Below are 19,222 nucleotides of genomic sequence, written 5' to 3' on the forward strand. Positions count from 1 at the left end.
ATGAGAAACAAGTTTCTCTGTTCTGATGAATCCAAGATTGAACTCTATGGCCTGAATGCCAAGCATCACATCTGGAGGAAACCAGGCACCATTCCTACGGTGAAGCATGGTGGTGGCAGCATCATGCTTTGGGGGTGTTTTTCAGCATCAGGGACTGGGAGGCCAGTCAGGATCGGGAGAAAGATGAACAGAGCAAAGTACAGAGAGTGCAAAGTACAGAGAGATCCTTGATGAAAACCTGCTCAGGACCTCAGACTGGGACTAAGGTTCACCTTCCAACAGGACAATGACCCTAAGCACACAGTAAGAGAACGCAGGAGTGGCTTCGGGACAAGTCTCAATGTCCTTGAGTGGCACAGCCAGATCCCGGACTTCAACCCGATCTAACATATTTTTTGTGTGTACTTTCCCCCCCAATTTCGTGATATCCAATTGGTAGTCTTGTCCCATCACTGCAACTCCCCTACGGACTCGGGAGAGGCGAAGGTCGAGAGCCATTCATCCTCTGAAACACGACCCTGCCAAGCTGCAATGCTTCTTGACACACTGTTCGCTTAACCCGGAGGCCAGGGGCACGAATGAGTCGGAGGAAACACTGTAGAACTGTTGACCTTGTCAGAGTACATGCGCCTGGCCCGCCACAGGTGTCGCTAGAGCGCGATGGGACAAGGACATCCCAGCCAGCCAAGGACATCCCGGCCAGCCAAACCCTCCCCTAACCCGGATGATGCTGGGCCAATTGTTCACCGCCTCGTGGGTCTTCCGTTCGCTGATGGCTGTGACACAACCTGACAGAGCTTGAGAGGATCTGCAGAGAAGAATGGGAGAAACTCCCCAAATACAGGTGTGCCAAGCTTGTAGCATCATACCCAAGAAGACTCGAGGCTGTAATCGCTGCCAAAAGTGCTTCAACAAAGTATTGAGTAAAAGGTCTGAATACTTATGTGATATTTAAATTTTTTATAAAAACAGTTTTTGCTTTGTCATTATGGGGTGTTGTGTGTAGATTGAGGGGAGGGGAAAAAAACTATTTGAATCCATTTTAGAATATGGCTGTAACGTAACTAAATTCAGAAAGTCAAGGAGTCTGAATACTTTCCCAATGAACTGTATGTGGTAGTAGAGTAGTGTCCTGAGGGCACACACTTAATGTGTTTTGAAAAGTGTTAAAAAATGTAGTGTCATATACAATTTCAAATATTACATAACTGACTTACTCTTCCTAGGGTCCAGCAACATTATCTGCTGCATTGGAAGAAGCTGATGGGAATCCTTGATAAATACAAACAATAAAAAATATTAAAATGAATATCTCAAAAGTACCCTTGTTGATTTAGTTAATTTTAACACATGGTTTGGCACAATATACTCTACAAGTACATCACATTTCTAGAGTGGGCTCTCTGCTAATTTTGAAGTTATGAGCAACACCAACACAGCGAGTGGGAATATGGATTCAAAGGGAACTCTGCTGATGATTGGCTTCATGTGCTTTCCTAAAGGACGGCTGTGATTGGTTAATGATGTATAATGGCGATATCTATGTATAAAATGGGTCATCTTCCCAGAGATCCCACTCAGGAAAGCTGACCTGGTTGAAGAGGTATATTGTTCCAAACAAAATATTAAAAAGGTTACTTTTGAGATGTTAATATTTTTAATGTTGAATAAATCAATGTGAACATTTTTTATTTCAGAATCTAGACATACTCTATATTTTAGAGCACACTAAAAATATTATAATGACAGCAAGCTGTTTGTATCATGGTGTCTTACTGGAGGCATGTGGGTCTAAAAAGGGCCTAAAATATTTTTGGGCTATCCTGGTGTGGAATTGCCTGTTTTCCATAATCATATTTCAACTTTAAGTAGGATTTTCTTTTTTGTCTGCTTCATTCTGCTTATTGTTAATGTTGTTTTGTATAGGTAGGGGCCTTTTTCTGTGTCAACACTTTTTATAGATGAATTATGTAGGGATGTAAGATTCACCGATATGAATCAGTTCCCGCTCAAGTGTTTTTTGTTTTATTCCGTAAATACCTTGTCTATTGTGACTGAGTTGATGCGTCCTCTCCTTCGGTTCAGTAGCCTATCCTATGGAACTTTTATGCATGTGACTGCGTATGACTCTCAGAATAACAACTGTGCGCACAGTGCGGAAGATGGGTCTACCTATCGTTGGCACGAGCAGCTCTATCTCTGTTCTAATAGGCTATTTGTACGTCTGCATGGCACCTTCAGCATTCAGATGCTTGTAAAATGGCGTTCACAATGTCAAATCATAGGTTTTATTAATTTGCTTGTCTCTCAACTAATTGTTACCAAATGTGCTGTAGAATTATTATAATATTTTTTTACCGGAGTTTTGTAGCCTACCGGAGTGGACGCAACTCGTATCCAGCTGCTGATTGGGGTTTTCAATCGTTCAGATTTAGATTGTTCAGGTTCATCATAAGAAATACTTTCGGTAGTTTTGCTTTAAACAGTCAGTATATTTGGTCATTTTAATTTTTTGGGAGAAAAAAAATTACCCCCCTTTTCTCCCCAATTTCGTGGTATCCAATTGGTAGTAGTTAGTCTTGTCTCATCGCAGCAACTCCCGTACGGACTCGGGAGAGGTGAAGGTCGAGAGCCATGCATCCTCCGAAACACAACCCAACCAAGCCGCACTGCTTCTTGACACAATGTACATCCAACCCGGAAGCCAGCCGCACCAATGTGTCGGAGGAAGCACCGTTCACCTAGCGACCTGGTCAGCGTGCACTGCGCCCGGCCCGCCACAGGAGTCGCTAGTGCGTGATGAGACAAGGATATCCCTGCCGGCCAAACCCTCCCTAACCCGGACAACGCTAGGCCAATTGTGCGCCGCCCCATGGGCCTCCCGGTCGCGGCCGGCTGCGACTGAGCCTGGGCTCGAACTCAGAATCTCTGGTGGCACAGCTAACACTGCGATGCAGTGGCTTAGACCACTGCGCCACCCGGGAGGCCGTATTTGGTCACTTTTACATGAACCGGGTCATTTCATAAAGGACTGCAATCTTTTTTTTTTGAGCCAGAGAAACTCAGTAAAAATACAAACGATTTTAACCATTTTCTTTTGAGACGGCCGTAAAATCCAAAGCTGCGTTATATTAATTGGCTAAATGCCATGCTCATTTCTAAAGATAAATATTGTCATAGTACTAGCTCACAACATTTTTATCTGCGAAAATGACAAGTTAATCAGTGGTTGATGGTGATTTCAGATAAAAAGTGGGGGGACAAAAAGCGTAAACTGCCCCCACACCTAATCTGATAGTGGGGTGGTAGCTGCTCTGTCTGCCCTATGGCTCAGGTCCCTACATACATGCACACTAACAACTTCTCTAAACTGAGTGGCAATTTATCTCAGACAGATCCAGCTTAAAGAGGCCCAGCTCCTGAGCTCTCATCAGCAGCAGACACTATTTTAAAATGGAAAATGTTAGTGCATCGAGCCGAATTGCATTAATTTATGCCTCCAATCAAACCGACTCTTACTGAATCGTTTCAAACTGAAACATATCGTTCCTGTGTCGTATCGGAGCCACTGTTTCTAAATGCATATCGACTCGTTCATGAAAGGAGACATGCACATCCCTGGAATGATTGAATTAGCTGCTAGTCCACCCATTCTTAGCTGTGCATCTCTAGAAGAGGAGAAGCCATAGAATTACAATCACCTGACCAGATTTCTATTGTCTGAGGGGCTTTTCAAATTCTATGGGAGCAGCAATGCAAGCTCATAGGTGTCTGTCTGTTTTTACTGCAAAGCCTGGGGATGTCATTCTGTTGCTTGGATATTGTTGTTGCCATGACGTTTGCAGGTGCCGTCTCCAACCAGGTGCATTGTTTTTGCAAAAGGGTGTCATCACTACTGTAGTAGTCACTGGGGGCTCACATTCTGTAAACGTGGGAAGTTGTTGACAAAGTTTTTATTTTATTTCTTTATTTATTAAATTATTGATGGTTATTATTGATGGCAAAGCTCTTGCGATGTAATTTGCATCAAATGGACATGAATAAACACAAACGTTCTCTGTGGAAGGCTACAGTAGCCATCTTATTCTACGGAAAAGAAATGTGAAAAAATGTTAAATGCTTAAACAAGTTGACTCTCTCTAAGCAGTCCAAACTGCATAAAAAAGTTGTCGTTCCAACACAAAAATTCAACTACATAGATTTGCCTGTCTGCCAAGCTGTGACTGGGTGTGTTTTGTTTCTCTGTCTGTTTCTCTCCACTTGCTATCGTTCACTCTCTTTCTCTTTTCTTGTTGTTTACAGCAGTTTGGAGGAGGACAAGGAAATAAAGGTGTCGTCACCTAGAGGGTCAGTCAAGCCACGTTTCAGTCGGAGAGAGAACGACAGGAGAGGAAAGAGGGAGGGAGGGAGTCGCGTCTGCTCCTGGCAGCTGTTCCAGCAGCCTGTTCTCTGTTTTCCCCTGCGTTTTGATTTAAATCCAGAATAATCTTCATTTTTTTCATGTCAAATGTGATATTACTGCTGTTGTCGTAATCATTATTGTTACTATCGAGTATTTTATTTTGTTTGTTTGATCAACTCGTTTTCGGATTATTCCAGTTTCTTGTTTTTATTTTTACGACTTTTTTCCGGCTGTGAGCAGAGGCTTCTTCCAAACTGTCCTCATATCCATACCAGTACTCTATCCCCTATACACACCTGAAACAGGCAGCTATTCTCTATCTCTGTGTGTATTGGGGAGCTCTGTTACCACAGCTGTGTAAGCACCACTCAGCCTTCTCACTCAGCCTTCTAAGCCAGTTCTAGCCTGGTCCAGCGAAGTCCAGCCTGGTCCACTCTTCTGGACAGGGTAAGAGAGAGGTGTGTGTGTGTGTGTGTGTGTGTGCGCGCGCGCATGGCATTTGTTAGTTGGTGTGTGTCAGGGTTTCCGTCAGGAAAATGTGGCACTGGACATTTTGACCGGCAGCATTTTAATTTACCAGACATTTGAGAACTTTACCGGACCCATATGCATTGGGTGCGTAACCTGATTAGGGCGTCCACCCACAGTGCTCAGAATGACAGTTAAGGGTAATTCAACAGAACATGCAAGTCGAGGATGCAATGATGTAGGGCTGTCCCCGACAACAAATAATCTTGGTCAACCGAAAGACCTCTGTTCGAATGTGTATTTTTCAATATATACACACCCTATGTGTGTTTTTAATCAAATCAGCTATACATGTGTTGAGCTTGTCTGACGCTTGAAGCTCACTGTTTGATGAAATGACACACAAATGACTTAAGAGGGAGCCAGAGATCAAGATAACCGGAAGAAAAAACGTAACCTGTCCCGACCATCCTCCTCCCGCTCCTACTGGCTTTCCCATATTCTGACGTTACTCTCCTGAAGTTCCCGGTAACAGGCTACACGAGGAGTCGGTAAACTTTCTCATGTGGAATGCCAATTTATCTTCCCATATATACGGTTCAGTTATGGTTTTCATTTTCGTGGAACAGTTCAATTTCATGTTATAATAAGATCTTTGTATCTCGATCATTGTCATGTGAAAATATCCATTTGAAATTTAGAAAGAGGGGAGATCTAGTATGCAACAACTAGCATGGGTTGCTTGTTTAGCAACAAAACCAAAGCGCAATCACAACAACATGCTGACTTCTGCCTCATGGAAGCGCGCACATCGTTTTAGTGATATTGTCAGCTAACCCATCTATGTGACTAGGATTGTGCATTTGGCTACTGGACAACGAAAGAAAGTTGTATAATAAAATAATTTCCTCCACAGATATGGTCTGATTTTGGCTAGGCTACTTTGAAGCAAGGTAAGACATGCTTCGTAAAATGTTCCGGTTTCAAACAATTAAGTATACCTTTTCAAAATGCATACTGCCTCCAGCTCATTGCAAAGTGGTGGGTGATGCACTGAAGCCGGCCTTCCGTTGGCTATGCATTCGCTGTTTGAGATGCTGTAGCAGCAGCTCTCGCGCTGCCTGACAGATTTTCAGTTCAAACGCTCTGAATCTGTATGCTGTACGCGTGTGATGAATAAATAAAATGCATAACGAAATATACTGTACACGCGGCAATTTTAATTCCACTGAATTATGCAAATGACCTTAGAGATTGATAAGCATGACCAGTCAGATGTATTTCCATCAATGAATAGGTTAAAAAGCTTTATTTCGCCATGTGATTTTTGAAATTTAGTTTCTATTCTTCCGGACAATTGGCCAACGGCAATTTCATTTATCGGCTTTTGACATTTTCTTTTTTATCGGCCAAAAGCCGGCGATTACCGGCTAACGGAAACCACGGTGTGTGTCACTCACAGATGAATCCTTTTCTTACTCCTGTTTCCAGATACTCAGCTCTGTAAAGACGTGAGGAATATGACTGCTGAGACACTTAACTTCGGCCCAGAATGGTAACTCGTCTTTTTCTTCTTGAACACTTCTGTCCATATACCTCTCTTCCTCTCTTGCTGCTCTGTTCTTACCACTTTCTATTCCGTACTGAACAGGCTTTAAAAAATCCATTCCTTCCCTTACCCTCTTGCTCCTCCTCTTCTCCTTCTATTCTGTCCATTTCCTCCTCCTCTCCTGGCTGCTGAGCCCTCAGTAAATGTTTGTGTGGAGATTCGTTTGAGGAGGGAGGCGTAGGCCTTGGTTTGGTAGCAGGCCAGTGGTTGGACACCTTTTTAATAGACTGTGACTACTGGTTGACTGCTATGCCGTGTGCATTTTGGTGCTCCACCAGGGACTGTGTCCACAGAGTCTCAAAGTAGACGTGCTGATCTAGGATCAGTTTTGTCTTTTAGATCATAACGAATAACATTGGACTATATGGAGTGGACAGATCCTAGGTCAGCATTCCTACTCTGAGACACTTTGTGGATATTGGCCCAGATCACGCCTCAGACCTCGCTTTCCGTGTTGCAACACGCACACGTCCATGCCCTCTTCCTTCCCTTTTTCTTCAAAAGTACCGTCTGTCGTAGTGGCTTTAGCCCTATTTGCACTGGTCTCGTATTACTATAGAACGTTGGTTATGTAATTATTACTCCAGCGTGTCCGTTTTTCCAGTGGACGATTCGGACTGCATTAGTTTGACCAAACTTCCCCGTAATGATTTATTTTCCTCATTTAAAAATGGACCGTTATGAAGGAAGCCTGGAGGCTCTTCTAGGCGTGAAGATATTTCAAATGTCTAGGGATAGCCTAATGTTGACCTTATGGCCTTCAGTTCAGAGAAAGTCTAAATAATAATGCGTGAACCATGAACTGTAACCTATGCGGACATTTAACTGACATTTTGGCAATTTATCAATTCATTGGCACAATATCGTCCACTTCATCTTTTTAAGAGAGAAGTACTGCACTAGGAAAGTTGATATGTAGCAAAACAGATCATTCATCTGTAGGCTATGTGCATAGCACTTTGTTTTAAGCATCAATTTGGTCCCATGTTCTTACCCCAACTGGGTGCAGCATCTGTTAAACTCTGTAATATCCCTCAAAACACAGGGATGACGATTCGCATGGGATAAGTATTATCAGAGGACCTGGGAGTTTGCTGAAAAACACTAGGTTTTTAGGGCTGGGATAACAACCTTCCTGCCAAGTCAAAATTATTGCCATGACAGATTCGGACAAGAGAAAAATTATGGATGTGGTGATTTATGCTTGTGCACATAATTGCATTACCTGAGCTCCCCCAGTAAAACTTATCCCGTCCGAATAGGGCTTTTGTCAAATGTGTGTACAATAGTGCTATTGCTTGCGTCACGACATGTCTTGGTATTTAGTCCATTTCATCGTGTGTGTGTGTGTGTGTGTTGACTTTGTTCTCCTCCCTCCTGTGCCCCTTATCCTCCTCCCTCCTCCCCCAGGCTCCGTGCACTATCCAGTGGGGGGAGTGTGACGTCCCCCCCTCCTTCCCCCGCCATGCCAAAGTACAAGCTGGCCGAGTATCGCTACGGCCGAGAGGAGATGTTAGCACTTTATATCAAAGAGAACAAGGTGAGGAGGAGGAAGCCACACGGTGCTCAGTCTTATAAAATGGGTGGTTGCAATGACCAAGATGAAGTCTCATCGCTAGTACTACTGATGCTGCTACTACTGCTATTACACCACTACTACTACTGATGCTGCTACTACTACTATTACACCACTACTACTACTACTGATGCTGCTGCTACTACTACTATTACACCAATACTACAACTGATGCTACTACTACACTACTACTGATGCTGCTACTACTACTGCTATTACACCACTACTACTACTACTGATGCTGCTACTACTGATGCTGCTACTACTACTATTACACCAATACTACTACTGATGCTGCTACTACTACTATTACACCAATACTACTACTGATGCTACTACTACTACACCACTACTACTACTGATGCTACTACTACTACTACACCACTACTACTACTGATGCTGCTACTACTACTACTGATGCTGCTACTACTGCTATTACACCACTACTACTGATGCTGCTACTACTGCTATTACACCACTACTACTGATGCTGCTACTACTGCTATTACACCACTACTACTGATGCTGCTACTACTACTACTATTACACCACTACTACTACAGATGCTGCTGCTACTACTACTACTATTACACCACTACTACTACTGATGCTACTACTACTATTACACCACTACTACTACTACTATTACACCACTACTACTACTGATGCTGCTGCTACTACTGCTATTACACCACTACTACTACTACTGATGCTGCTACTACTATTACACCATTACTACTACTGATGCTGCTACTACTACTATTACACCGCTACTACTGATGCTGCTACTACTACTACTATTACACCGCTACTACTGATGCTGCTACTACTACTACTATTACACCGCTACTACTACTGATGCTACTACTACTATTACACCGCTACTACTACTACTACTGATGCTACTACTACTATTACACCGCCACTACTACTGATGCTGCTACTACTACTACTACTATTACACTACTACTACTACTACTACTACTACTACTACTACTACTACTACTACTACTACTACTACTGATGATGCTGCTGCTGCTGCTGCTGCTGCTGCTGCTGCTACTACTACTATTACACCACTACTACTACTGATGATGCTGCTACTACTACTATTACACTACTACTACTGATGCTGCTGCTACTACTATTACACCACTACTCCCACTGATGCTGCTACTACTGCTATTACACCACTACTACTGATGCTGCTACTACTGCTATTACACCACTATTACTGATGCTGCTACTACTGCTATTACACCACTACTACTGATGCTGCTACTACTACTGCTATTACACCACTACTACTGATGCTGCTACTACTGCTATTACACCACTACTACTGATGCTGCTACTACTACTGCTATTACACCACTACTACTGATGCTGCTACTACTGCTATTACACCACTACTACTGATGCTGCTACTACTGCTATTACACCACTACTACTGATGCTGCTACTATTACACCACTACTACTGATGCTGCTATTACACTACTACTACTACTACTACTACTACTACTACTACTACTACTACTGATATTGCTATTACACCACTACTACTACTGATGCTGCTATTACACCACTACTACTACTACTACTACTGATGCTGCTGCTACTACTACTATTACACCACTACTACTACTACTGATGCTACTACTATTACACTACTACTACTGATGCTACTACTATTACACCACTACTACTGATGCTGCTACTACTACTATTACACCACTACTACTACTGATGCTGCTACTACTACTATTACACCACTACTGCTACTACTGCTGCTACTACTACACCACTACTACAACTGATGCTGCTACTACTACACCACTACTACAACTGATGCTGCTACTACTACACCACTACTACAACTGATGCTACTACTACACCACTACTACCACTGATGCTACTACTATACCACACACACACACACACTTCCACTTCAACTAATACACTACTGCTGTTGCTACTACTACTATTACTACTACTACTACTACTACTACTACTACTACTACTACTACCGTAATTTCCGGACTATTAAGCGCACCTGAATATAAGCCACACGTCTATAAGCCGCAGGTGCCTACCGGTACATTGAAACAAATGAACTTTACACAGGCTTTAACGAAACACGGCTTGTAACAAAAATAAATAGGCTTTAACGAAACACGGCTTGTAACAAAGAATTAGCAGTAAGCTTTAGTTGTCTTTTTGCACTGAGTCAATTCCTCACGCTGCTGTTTCCAACGTCTTATCATCGACTCATTAAGACCAAGCTCCCGTGAAGCAGCTCTATTTCCTTTTCCAACAGCCAGATCAATGGCCTTCAACTTGAAAGCTGCATCATGTGCATTTCTCCGTGTCTTTGCCATGATGAGGGTGACAAAATGACTACCGTAATCAGAATGATGGGAAGTTTGAGAGCGCTCGATTTAATCTAAACAGTAAACAAAAGTTGTTTGACCTTAACCCGTTCGGCAATTTCATTGGTCTAATGAAAGCTTCATGCCGCCAAAAAACTGAGCACTACTACTATTACTACACCGCTACTACGACTATTACACCGCTACTACGACTATTACACCGCTACTACGACTATTACACCGCTACTACGACTATTACACCGCTACTACGACTATTACACCGCTACTATTACACCACCATTACTATTCTACTACTACTACTACTACTATTACACCACCATTACTATTCTACTACTACTACTACTACTATTACACTACCACTACTACTATTACCACTGCTACTACTATTACACCGCTACTACTACACTACCACGACTATTACCGCTGCTACTACTACTACTGTTACACCACTACTACTACACCACTAATACAACTCCTTTTTTCACTGCTACGACTATTACACCGCTACTATGACTATTACACTGCTACTACGACTATTACACCACCACTACTACTACTACTATTACACCTACACTACTACTACTACTACTACTACTACTACTACTACTACTACTACTACTACTACTACTACTATTACACCTCTACTATTACCACTACCACGACTATTACCGCTGCTGCTGCTGTTGCTACTACTACTACTACTACTGTTACACCACTACTACTACACCACTAACACTACCACTCATTTTTTCACTGCTACTACTACGACTATTACACCGCTACTACTACGACTATTACACTGCTACTACTACGACTATTACACCGCCACTACTATTACACCGCCACTACTACTATTACACCGCCACTACTACTATTACACCGCCACTACTACTATTACACCACCTACTACTACTACTATTACTCCACCACCACCACTACTACTACACCACCACTACTACTATTACACCACCACTACTACTATTACACCACCACCACTACTACTACTACTATTACACCACCACCACCACTACTACTACACTACCACTACTACTATTACCACTGCTACTACTATTACACCGCTACTACTACACTACCACGACTATTACCACTACCACGACTATTACCACTACCGCTGCTGCTGCTGCTGCTGCTACTACTACTACTACTGTTACACCACTACTACTACTACTACACCACTAACACTACTACTACCACTCATTTTTTCACTGCTACTACTACGACTATTACACTGCTACTACTACGACTATTACACCGCTACTACTACGACTATTACACTGCTACTACTACGTCTATTACACCGCTACTACTACGACTATTACACCGCTACTACTATTACACCGCTACTACTACGACTATTATACCACTACTACGACTATTACACCGCCACTACTATTACACCGCTATTACTACGACTATTACACCGCCACTACCGCTGTTACACCACTACTATTACACCACCACTATTCCACCACCACTATTACCGCTGCTACTACTACTACTATTACCACTCCTTTTTTCACTGCTACTACTACGACTATTACACCACTACTATTACACCACCACTATTACACTACTGCTATTACACTACTGCTATTACACTACTACTACACCACCACCACCACCACTACTATTACACTATTACCACTACTATTACACTATTACCACTACTATTACACTATTACCACTACTACTACTACACCACTAATACTACTACTACTACTACTACTACTACTACTACGACTATTTCACCGCTACTACTACGACTATTTCACCGCTACTACTATTACACCACCACTACTATTATTACACCGCTACTACTACGACTATTACACCGCCACTACTATTACCACCGCTACTACTATTACACTATTACCACTACTACTACTACTACTACTACTACTACTACTACTACTACTACTACTACTACTACACCACTAATACTACTACTACAACTCCTTTTTTTCACTGCTACTACTACTACGACTATTACACCACCACTACTGCTATTACACTACTACTATTACACCACCACCACTACTACTACTATTACACCACTACCACCACTATTACACCACCACCACCACCACTACTACTACTACTATTACACTATTACCACCACTACCACTACTCCTTTTTTTCACTGCTACTACTACTACGACTATTACACTGCTACTACGACTATTACACTACTACTATTACACCACCACCACTACTATTACACCACCACTACTACTACTATTACACCACCACTACTACTACTATTACACCACCACTACTACTACTATTACACCACCATTACACCACCACCACTACTATTACACTATTACCACCGCTACTACTTCTACTACTACTACTACACCACTAATACTACTACTACTACCACTCCTTTTTTTCACTGCTACTACGACTATTACACTGCTACTACTACTATTACACTGCTACTATTACACCACCACTACTACTATTACACCGCCACTACTACTATTACACCACCACTACTACTATTACACTGCTACTACTATGACACTGCTACTATTACACTACTACTCTACTACTATTACACCGCCACCACTACTACTATTACACCGCCACTACTACTACTATTACACCGCCACTACTACTACTATTACACCGCCACCACTACTACTATTACACCGCCACTACTACTACTATTACACCGCCACTACTACTACTATTACACCGCCACTACTACTACTATTACACCGCCACTACTACTATTACGCTGCTACTACTACTACTATTACGCCAATTACGCCGCTACTATTACGCCACTACTACTATTACACCACTACTGCTATTACATCACTATTACGCCACTACTACTACTACTACTACTACTACTACTATTACGCCAATTACGCCGCTACTATTACGCCACTACTACTACTACTATTACATCACTACTACTATTACACCGCCACTACTACTATTACACCGCCACTACTACTATTACACCGCCACTACTACTACTATTACACCGCCACTACTACTACTATTACACCGCCGCTACTACTATTACACCGCCGCTACTACTATTACACCGCCACCACTACTACTACTATTACACCGCCACTACTACACTACTACTATTACACTGCTACTACTATTACACCACCACTACTGCTACTACTACTACTACTGCTATTACGCTACTACTACTGCTATTACGCTACTACTACTGCTTTTACGCTACTGCTATTACGCTACTACTACTGCTATTACGCCACCACTACTGCTATTACACCACCACCACTACTATTACACCACTACTGCTATTACATCACTACTGCTTCTACTACTACTACTACTACTACTAGTACTACTACTACTACTACTAGTACTACTACTACTACTACTATTACACCACTACTACTATTACATCACTACTGCTACTACTACACCACTACTGCTATTACATCACTACTACTATTACACCACTACTACTGCTATTACATCACTACTGCTATTATTACTACTACTACTACTACTACTACTATTACTATTACTACTACTACTATTAAACCACTACTGCTACTTCTACTGCTACTACTATTACACCACTACTACTGCTATTACATCACTACTGCTATTATTACTACTACTACTACTACTACTACTACTACTACTACTATTAAACCACTACTGCTACTTCTACTGCTACTACTATTACACCACTACTACTGCTATTACATCACTACTGCTATTATTACTACTACTACTACTACTACTACTACTACTACTACTACTACTACTATTAAACCACTACTGCTACTTCTACTGCTACTACTATTACATCACTACTACTATTACACTGCTACTACTACTTCACCGCTACCACTTAGTCCAGGAGTAGTCTAAATCTGGGTCTGTGCAACATTCCCCATTTGTGAAAACTGGCCTGTTGCTACTTGCCAGTGTGAGAGTCTAGGCTACAATTGTACAGTTGAGTGTTGGATCATTCCAATCCCATAGGAAGTAGTGTTTGTTTACATTGTGTTGTTTTGTTCTTTGTTGTTGTGTCCAGGCCCCAGAGGACATGCAGGATAAGGAGTTTGCTGCTATTCTGCAAGATGAGCCCATGCAGCCGCTGGCACTGGAGCCTCTCACTGAGGAGGAGCAGGTCGGTCTCTCACACACACACACACACACACACACACACACTTGTTCCCACCCAACTGGCATTCTGTACATTCCTCCGTTCTCTTCTACCAGAGGAACTTCTCCATGTCTGTGAACAGCGTGGCAGTGATGAGGCTCATGGGTAAAGGAGGTGGAGTCGCCCCTGCGGGCATGGCCCGAGGCAGAGGCACTACACGAGGAGGAGGCCGAGGTGAGAAGAAACGCACGTGTTGTTGCCCTCAAGACACTGATCTAAGATAACCATTTGTGGGGGAAAAACAAATAGTAACTTTAGGATTTAGGGAGGGTCAGCTGATCCCAGATCTGTGCCTATGGGTGAATTCTAACCAAATGAAAGGCGCGCTGAGCTCAAGCCATAACAACACAAAAGGTAAACAGTTTATTTAAGCCAGGCTTGCTTTTATGTGTTTAGCTTTTGTGATCTCATCTGACGTCTGTGATTGCTCTTGGCCCTGTCTAAATAGTCCCTGTCTTACTGCCTTGCTTATGTGCTCACCTTGTTAAACTCACAGTACTTATGTACTCCCTTTGCTTGCACAGCGTTGTTTGCATATGAATCAAGTGTGTCCGGTCTGCTACAGTGAAGGAAACGGCAGTTTGTTTTGAGTGTGGTTTTGAGCGTGTCTCTGTGTGTTCTTGTTCCAGGGCGAGGCCGAGGAGAGGGTGGAGGATTCTACCAAAGAAGTATTGAGGAGGGAGAGGTGGGCTTTGGCCGCGGAGCCAGAGAGATCTATCGCAGCCAGAGCTGGGATGACAGGTAAACACTCACTGCCTCTGTTACTACCCTGTCTCTCTCTACTGTTTCACTCGTTCCCCATTTGCCTTGAAATCTGAAATGATTAGTCATTTTAGGATGTGAATGAGAAGCTTACTGGTTACTAAGTAACTGGAGGAGCGATTTTTAGATTTAATTGAAATTGTTGAAGGTGCCCTTAATCCAAGAGACTCATCTTTCAGAAATGACCTTCCCGGCTCAGGTAAAGGTAAGGTTTAAAATGTAAGAGTAACTTCTATTTTCCAAGTTTTCCCCTCTCCTCCTCCAGGGGCGAGAGGCGTTTTGAGAAGCCTGCGCGTGCCAGGGAGGGGGTACGTGTTGGATTAGAGGAGGTGACGGGTGTCCCTGTGCCGGGGGTGCCGAGGAAGGACTACACACGGTCTGACAGTGAGAACTGGCGTACCCTCAGAGAGGAGCAAGAGGAGGGGGCCGACCCAGGAGGCAGCTGGAGACTGGCCGGAGCACGTAGATTAGATGGTAGCGCGCACACACACACACACTATTCTGGAGACGTACACACAGCACAGAGTGATGTCACCTTATCTCTCTCTTTCCCTTCATCAGACGGAGGTCCAAGGTCTGCAGGCTGGCGGGAGCACGACGGTCCAGTTGAGGGGCGTCGCAGGAAGTTTGAGTTTGACTTCGGCGGAGGTCGCAGGCGGGCCGGGAGCGAAGGGTTAGAGGACGACAGAGACGGACTGCCTGAGTGGTGCACTGATGAAGAGGACGGAGAAATGGGCACCTTCGACGCATCCGGAGCTTTCCTTCCCCTATCCAAGGTAGGGTGTTAGTGTGCATGCGTGCAAGGAGGTTGTCTACAAATATGCCTGTCTTTCTGTGTCTAGTTATTCTGTGAATTCAGTTGGTGGGTGACAGTAATGCATTTTCAGCTAATTGTGTCGTTCTCTGTCAAAGGATGAGGAGTTTGACTTCCAGGGTATAGAGGAGGAGGAAGAGAGCCTGTCTGGCATGGAGAGGATCATGAATGGAGGACAGAGAGGTGAGGGAGCTGCACTCTTTCTTACCTTAAGTTACTTTTTAATTGATATCTTTATCTCAAAGGTTTGTGTTTTTCAACTCAATCTCTCCTAATTAAAAATAATTTAAAAAACAACGTTCTATTTTCTGTCCTTTTTTTCCCCTCACCCTCTCCTCTCTCTAGTTGACGTCAAGGAATCAGCCAGTGACGGGGAGGTGAAGAACAGAACCAGTCCCCCCTCCTCCTCTCCCCCTGCCCCTCCAGCTCTGGGCCTCAACCCCCCCATGCCCCAGCTCTCCCTCACAGTGGCTGAGCTGGAGGCCTCTCAGATGGCCGACAGTCACCCTCTTCCTGCTCCTCTCCCTGCTCCTGCTCCTCTCGCTGTTCCTGTCCCTGCCAAGGCCAGCAAGATGCCAAGTGAAGGTACTAGTGTTCTGTGTTACTCTTTCTCTCTTTTAATGAAGTTTTAAATGATTTGAATTTCACAGACCTGTGAAAAAGAAACACCATTTATAGATAGAAATGGTTTGAACTCTGGCCATGTTCTCTCTGTGTTTTAACTTCCACTCCTCCCCACTGACTTATTCCTCTGTTGTAGTAGTAGTTCCTGAAGGATCACCAGCAGAGGGCTCCACCACCCAGCAGAGCCCCAGCACCTCCTCCAGTCTGCCTTCACCCCCTCCCTCCGCCTCCTCCTCCTCTGCTGCTACCCACCTCCCCCCGCCACCAGGGGGTGACACCGAGGACGACGAGGGCATGAAGCACCTACAACAGGTACGAACACTACTAGTCTGGGGGCGGGTTTCCTGGACAAATATGAAACCCTGGACTAAAAAGCACCTTCAATCGAGAATCTCCTTTTTGGTTTGGTCCGAAACAACACTCCAGTCTCAGTATGTAGTTATATTACAGAGGAAACATTGGTAAAAGTACAGCCCAGATAAGTGATGTAGTGTTTTTATGACCCCCCCGGCTGTCTGTCTTCCTCTGTGTGCAGGAGGCAGAGAAGATGGTGGCGTCCCTGCAGGACACGTCTCTAGAGGAGGAGTGTTTTACCCAGATGCTACAGGAGAGCAGAAACACAGCCTCTGCCCTGCCCCTCTCCCACGACGCTGCCATGAAGTGGTTCTACAAGGACCCCCAGGCAGAGATCCAGGGTATGCACACAGTCGCAACATACATACACACTTGCACATAGGCCAAATGTGGGGAGACGCACACAATCACATGTACACATACAAAACCATACACACCAATGGAGGCTGCTGAGGGCAGAACGGCTCACAATAATGGCTGGAACTGCGCGAATGGAATGGTATCAAACGCATGGAAACAAAATGTTTGTTGTATTTGATACCATTCCACTTATTCCGCTCCAGCCATTACCACGAGCCCATCCTCCCCAATTAAGATGCCACCAACCTCCTGTGACACACGAACACACACACACACACAGGAAATTGCAGATACCCTAGGCAACAACTTGCACCTCTCACCTGTCTGCCATCTCTTCTCACCCTCTTTCCCCTCATAACATCCTCCCTCTCGCCCTCTTTTCTCCTATACCTTAATTTTTGTGTCACTACTCTCCCCCCCCCCCCCCCCCCCCCCCCCCATAGGTCCGTTCACCACTCTGGAGATGTACGAGTGGTTCCAGGCGGGCTACTTCTCCATGTCTCTGCTGGTGAAGAGGGGCTGCGACGAGGGCTTCCAGCCGCTGGGCGACGTCATCAAGATGTGGGGGCGCGTGCCTTTCGCCCCCGGGCCCTCCCCACCGCCCCTGCTGGTGAGACCTCCACCACCGCGCCCTCAGCCGCTGCCACCCCGGGGACCTGCTGTGAGTGAGGCAGCTGGGGATAGGGTGGGGAGGTGGGAGGATGGTATGTGGAGTTTGCTGGAGGGGAAAACAAAAGTAGTAGTATTATTCTGTGTTGCTGTTGTTGATGGCGTGGGGGTGTGTGGAATGTAGAGGAGTCCAGATTTATTGTATTGTATGCCGCGTGGTTTTTGTTCTGCGACTACTGTCGAGAGTAGTGCTCAATGCTTAGTGTCTACTTATTTATAGTGTAGTAATCTATTGTTGTATTTGTACAATAGAAGTTGTAATCAAATCAAATGTATTCATAAAGCCCTTTTTTACATCAGCAGATGTCACAAAGTGCTTATACAGATACCCAGGCTAAAACCCCAAACAGCAAGCAAAGCAGCAGGTAGGACAAGGTAGAACGTCCGGTAAACAGGTCAGGGTTCCATAGCCGCAGGCAGAACAGTTGAAACTGGAGCAGCAGCACCACCGAGGTTGACTGTGGGCAGCCAGGAGTCATCAGGCCAGGTAGTCCTGAGGCATGATCCTAGGGCTCAGGTCCTCTGGGAGGGAGAGAGAATTAGAGGGAGCATACTTAAATTCACACAGGACACCAGCTATAACAGACTGACACTAGCCCCCCCGGCACATAGACTACTGCAGCATAGATACTGGAGGCTGAGAATTTTGGGGTTTGCTCTTGCTGTGTTTTATGAGATTTGTGTGTGTGGACATTTAGCTGTGCATGTAGCCTGTCTGTATCTCCTGTGTGTGTGACTGTTCCTGTATTTATCCTATGCGTTCCTCTCAGGGTAACATGGATCAGGACCGCCTGAAGAAGCAGCAGCAACAGGACTTGGCAGCAGCAGCTCTCTATCAGCAGCTCCAGCAGCAGCAGCAGCTATTCCAGCTCATCAACAGGTACCTCATAGGAAAAAATGACACATTAAGTTTTGTGGAAAATGGAATCGGAACTAAGCAAAGTGGAGCCACTTATCAAATAAAGGTGTAACAAAATGAAAAGGCTATATCAAA

At 44.2% G+C, this 19,222-nt stretch overlaps 1 protein-coding gene across 1 annotated transcript in view; it reads left to right on the plus strand.

Moving 5' to 3' along the window:
• LOC115198368 (GRB10-interacting GYF protein 1) overlaps window positions 1-19,222 on the plus strand; it is a 34,974-nt gene that overhangs the window by 3,173 nt on the left and 12,579 nt on the right. The window contains exons 2-15 of the mRNA XM_029760270.1: window positions 4,303-4,849; window positions 6,362-6,425; window positions 7,890-8,019; window positions 14,514-14,609; window positions 14,702-14,819; window positions 15,275-15,386; window positions 15,673-15,881; window positions 15,969-16,183; window positions 16,320-16,404; window positions 16,567-16,806; window positions 16,982-17,157; window positions 17,381-17,540; window positions 18,003-18,169; window positions 18,999-19,108. Coding sequence (XP_029616130.1) covers window positions 6,391-6,425; window positions 7,890-8,019; window positions 14,514-14,609; window positions 14,702-14,819; window positions 15,275-15,386; window positions 15,673-15,881; window positions 15,969-16,183; window positions 16,320-16,404; window positions 16,567-16,806; window positions 16,982-17,157; window positions 17,381-17,540; window positions 18,003-18,169; window positions 18,999-19,108 — 1,853 coding nt within the window. The 5' untranslated portion in view covers window positions 4,303-4,849; window positions 6,362-6,390. The remainder of the gene's footprint in view (window positions 1-4,302; window positions 4,850-6,361; window positions 6,426-7,889; window positions 8,020-14,513; window positions 14,610-14,701; window positions 14,820-15,274; window positions 15,387-15,672; window positions 15,882-15,968; window positions 16,184-16,319; window positions 16,405-16,566; window positions 16,807-16,981; window positions 17,158-17,380; window positions 17,541-18,002; window positions 18,170-18,998; window positions 19,109-19,222) is intronic.

Source organism: Salmo trutta, chromosome 8, assembly GCF_901001165.1.
Source record: "Salmo trutta chromosome 8, fSalTru1.1, whole genome shotgun sequence".
Lineage (NCBI taxonomy): Eukaryota > Metazoa > Chordata > Actinopteri > Salmoniformes > Salmonidae > Salmo > Salmo trutta.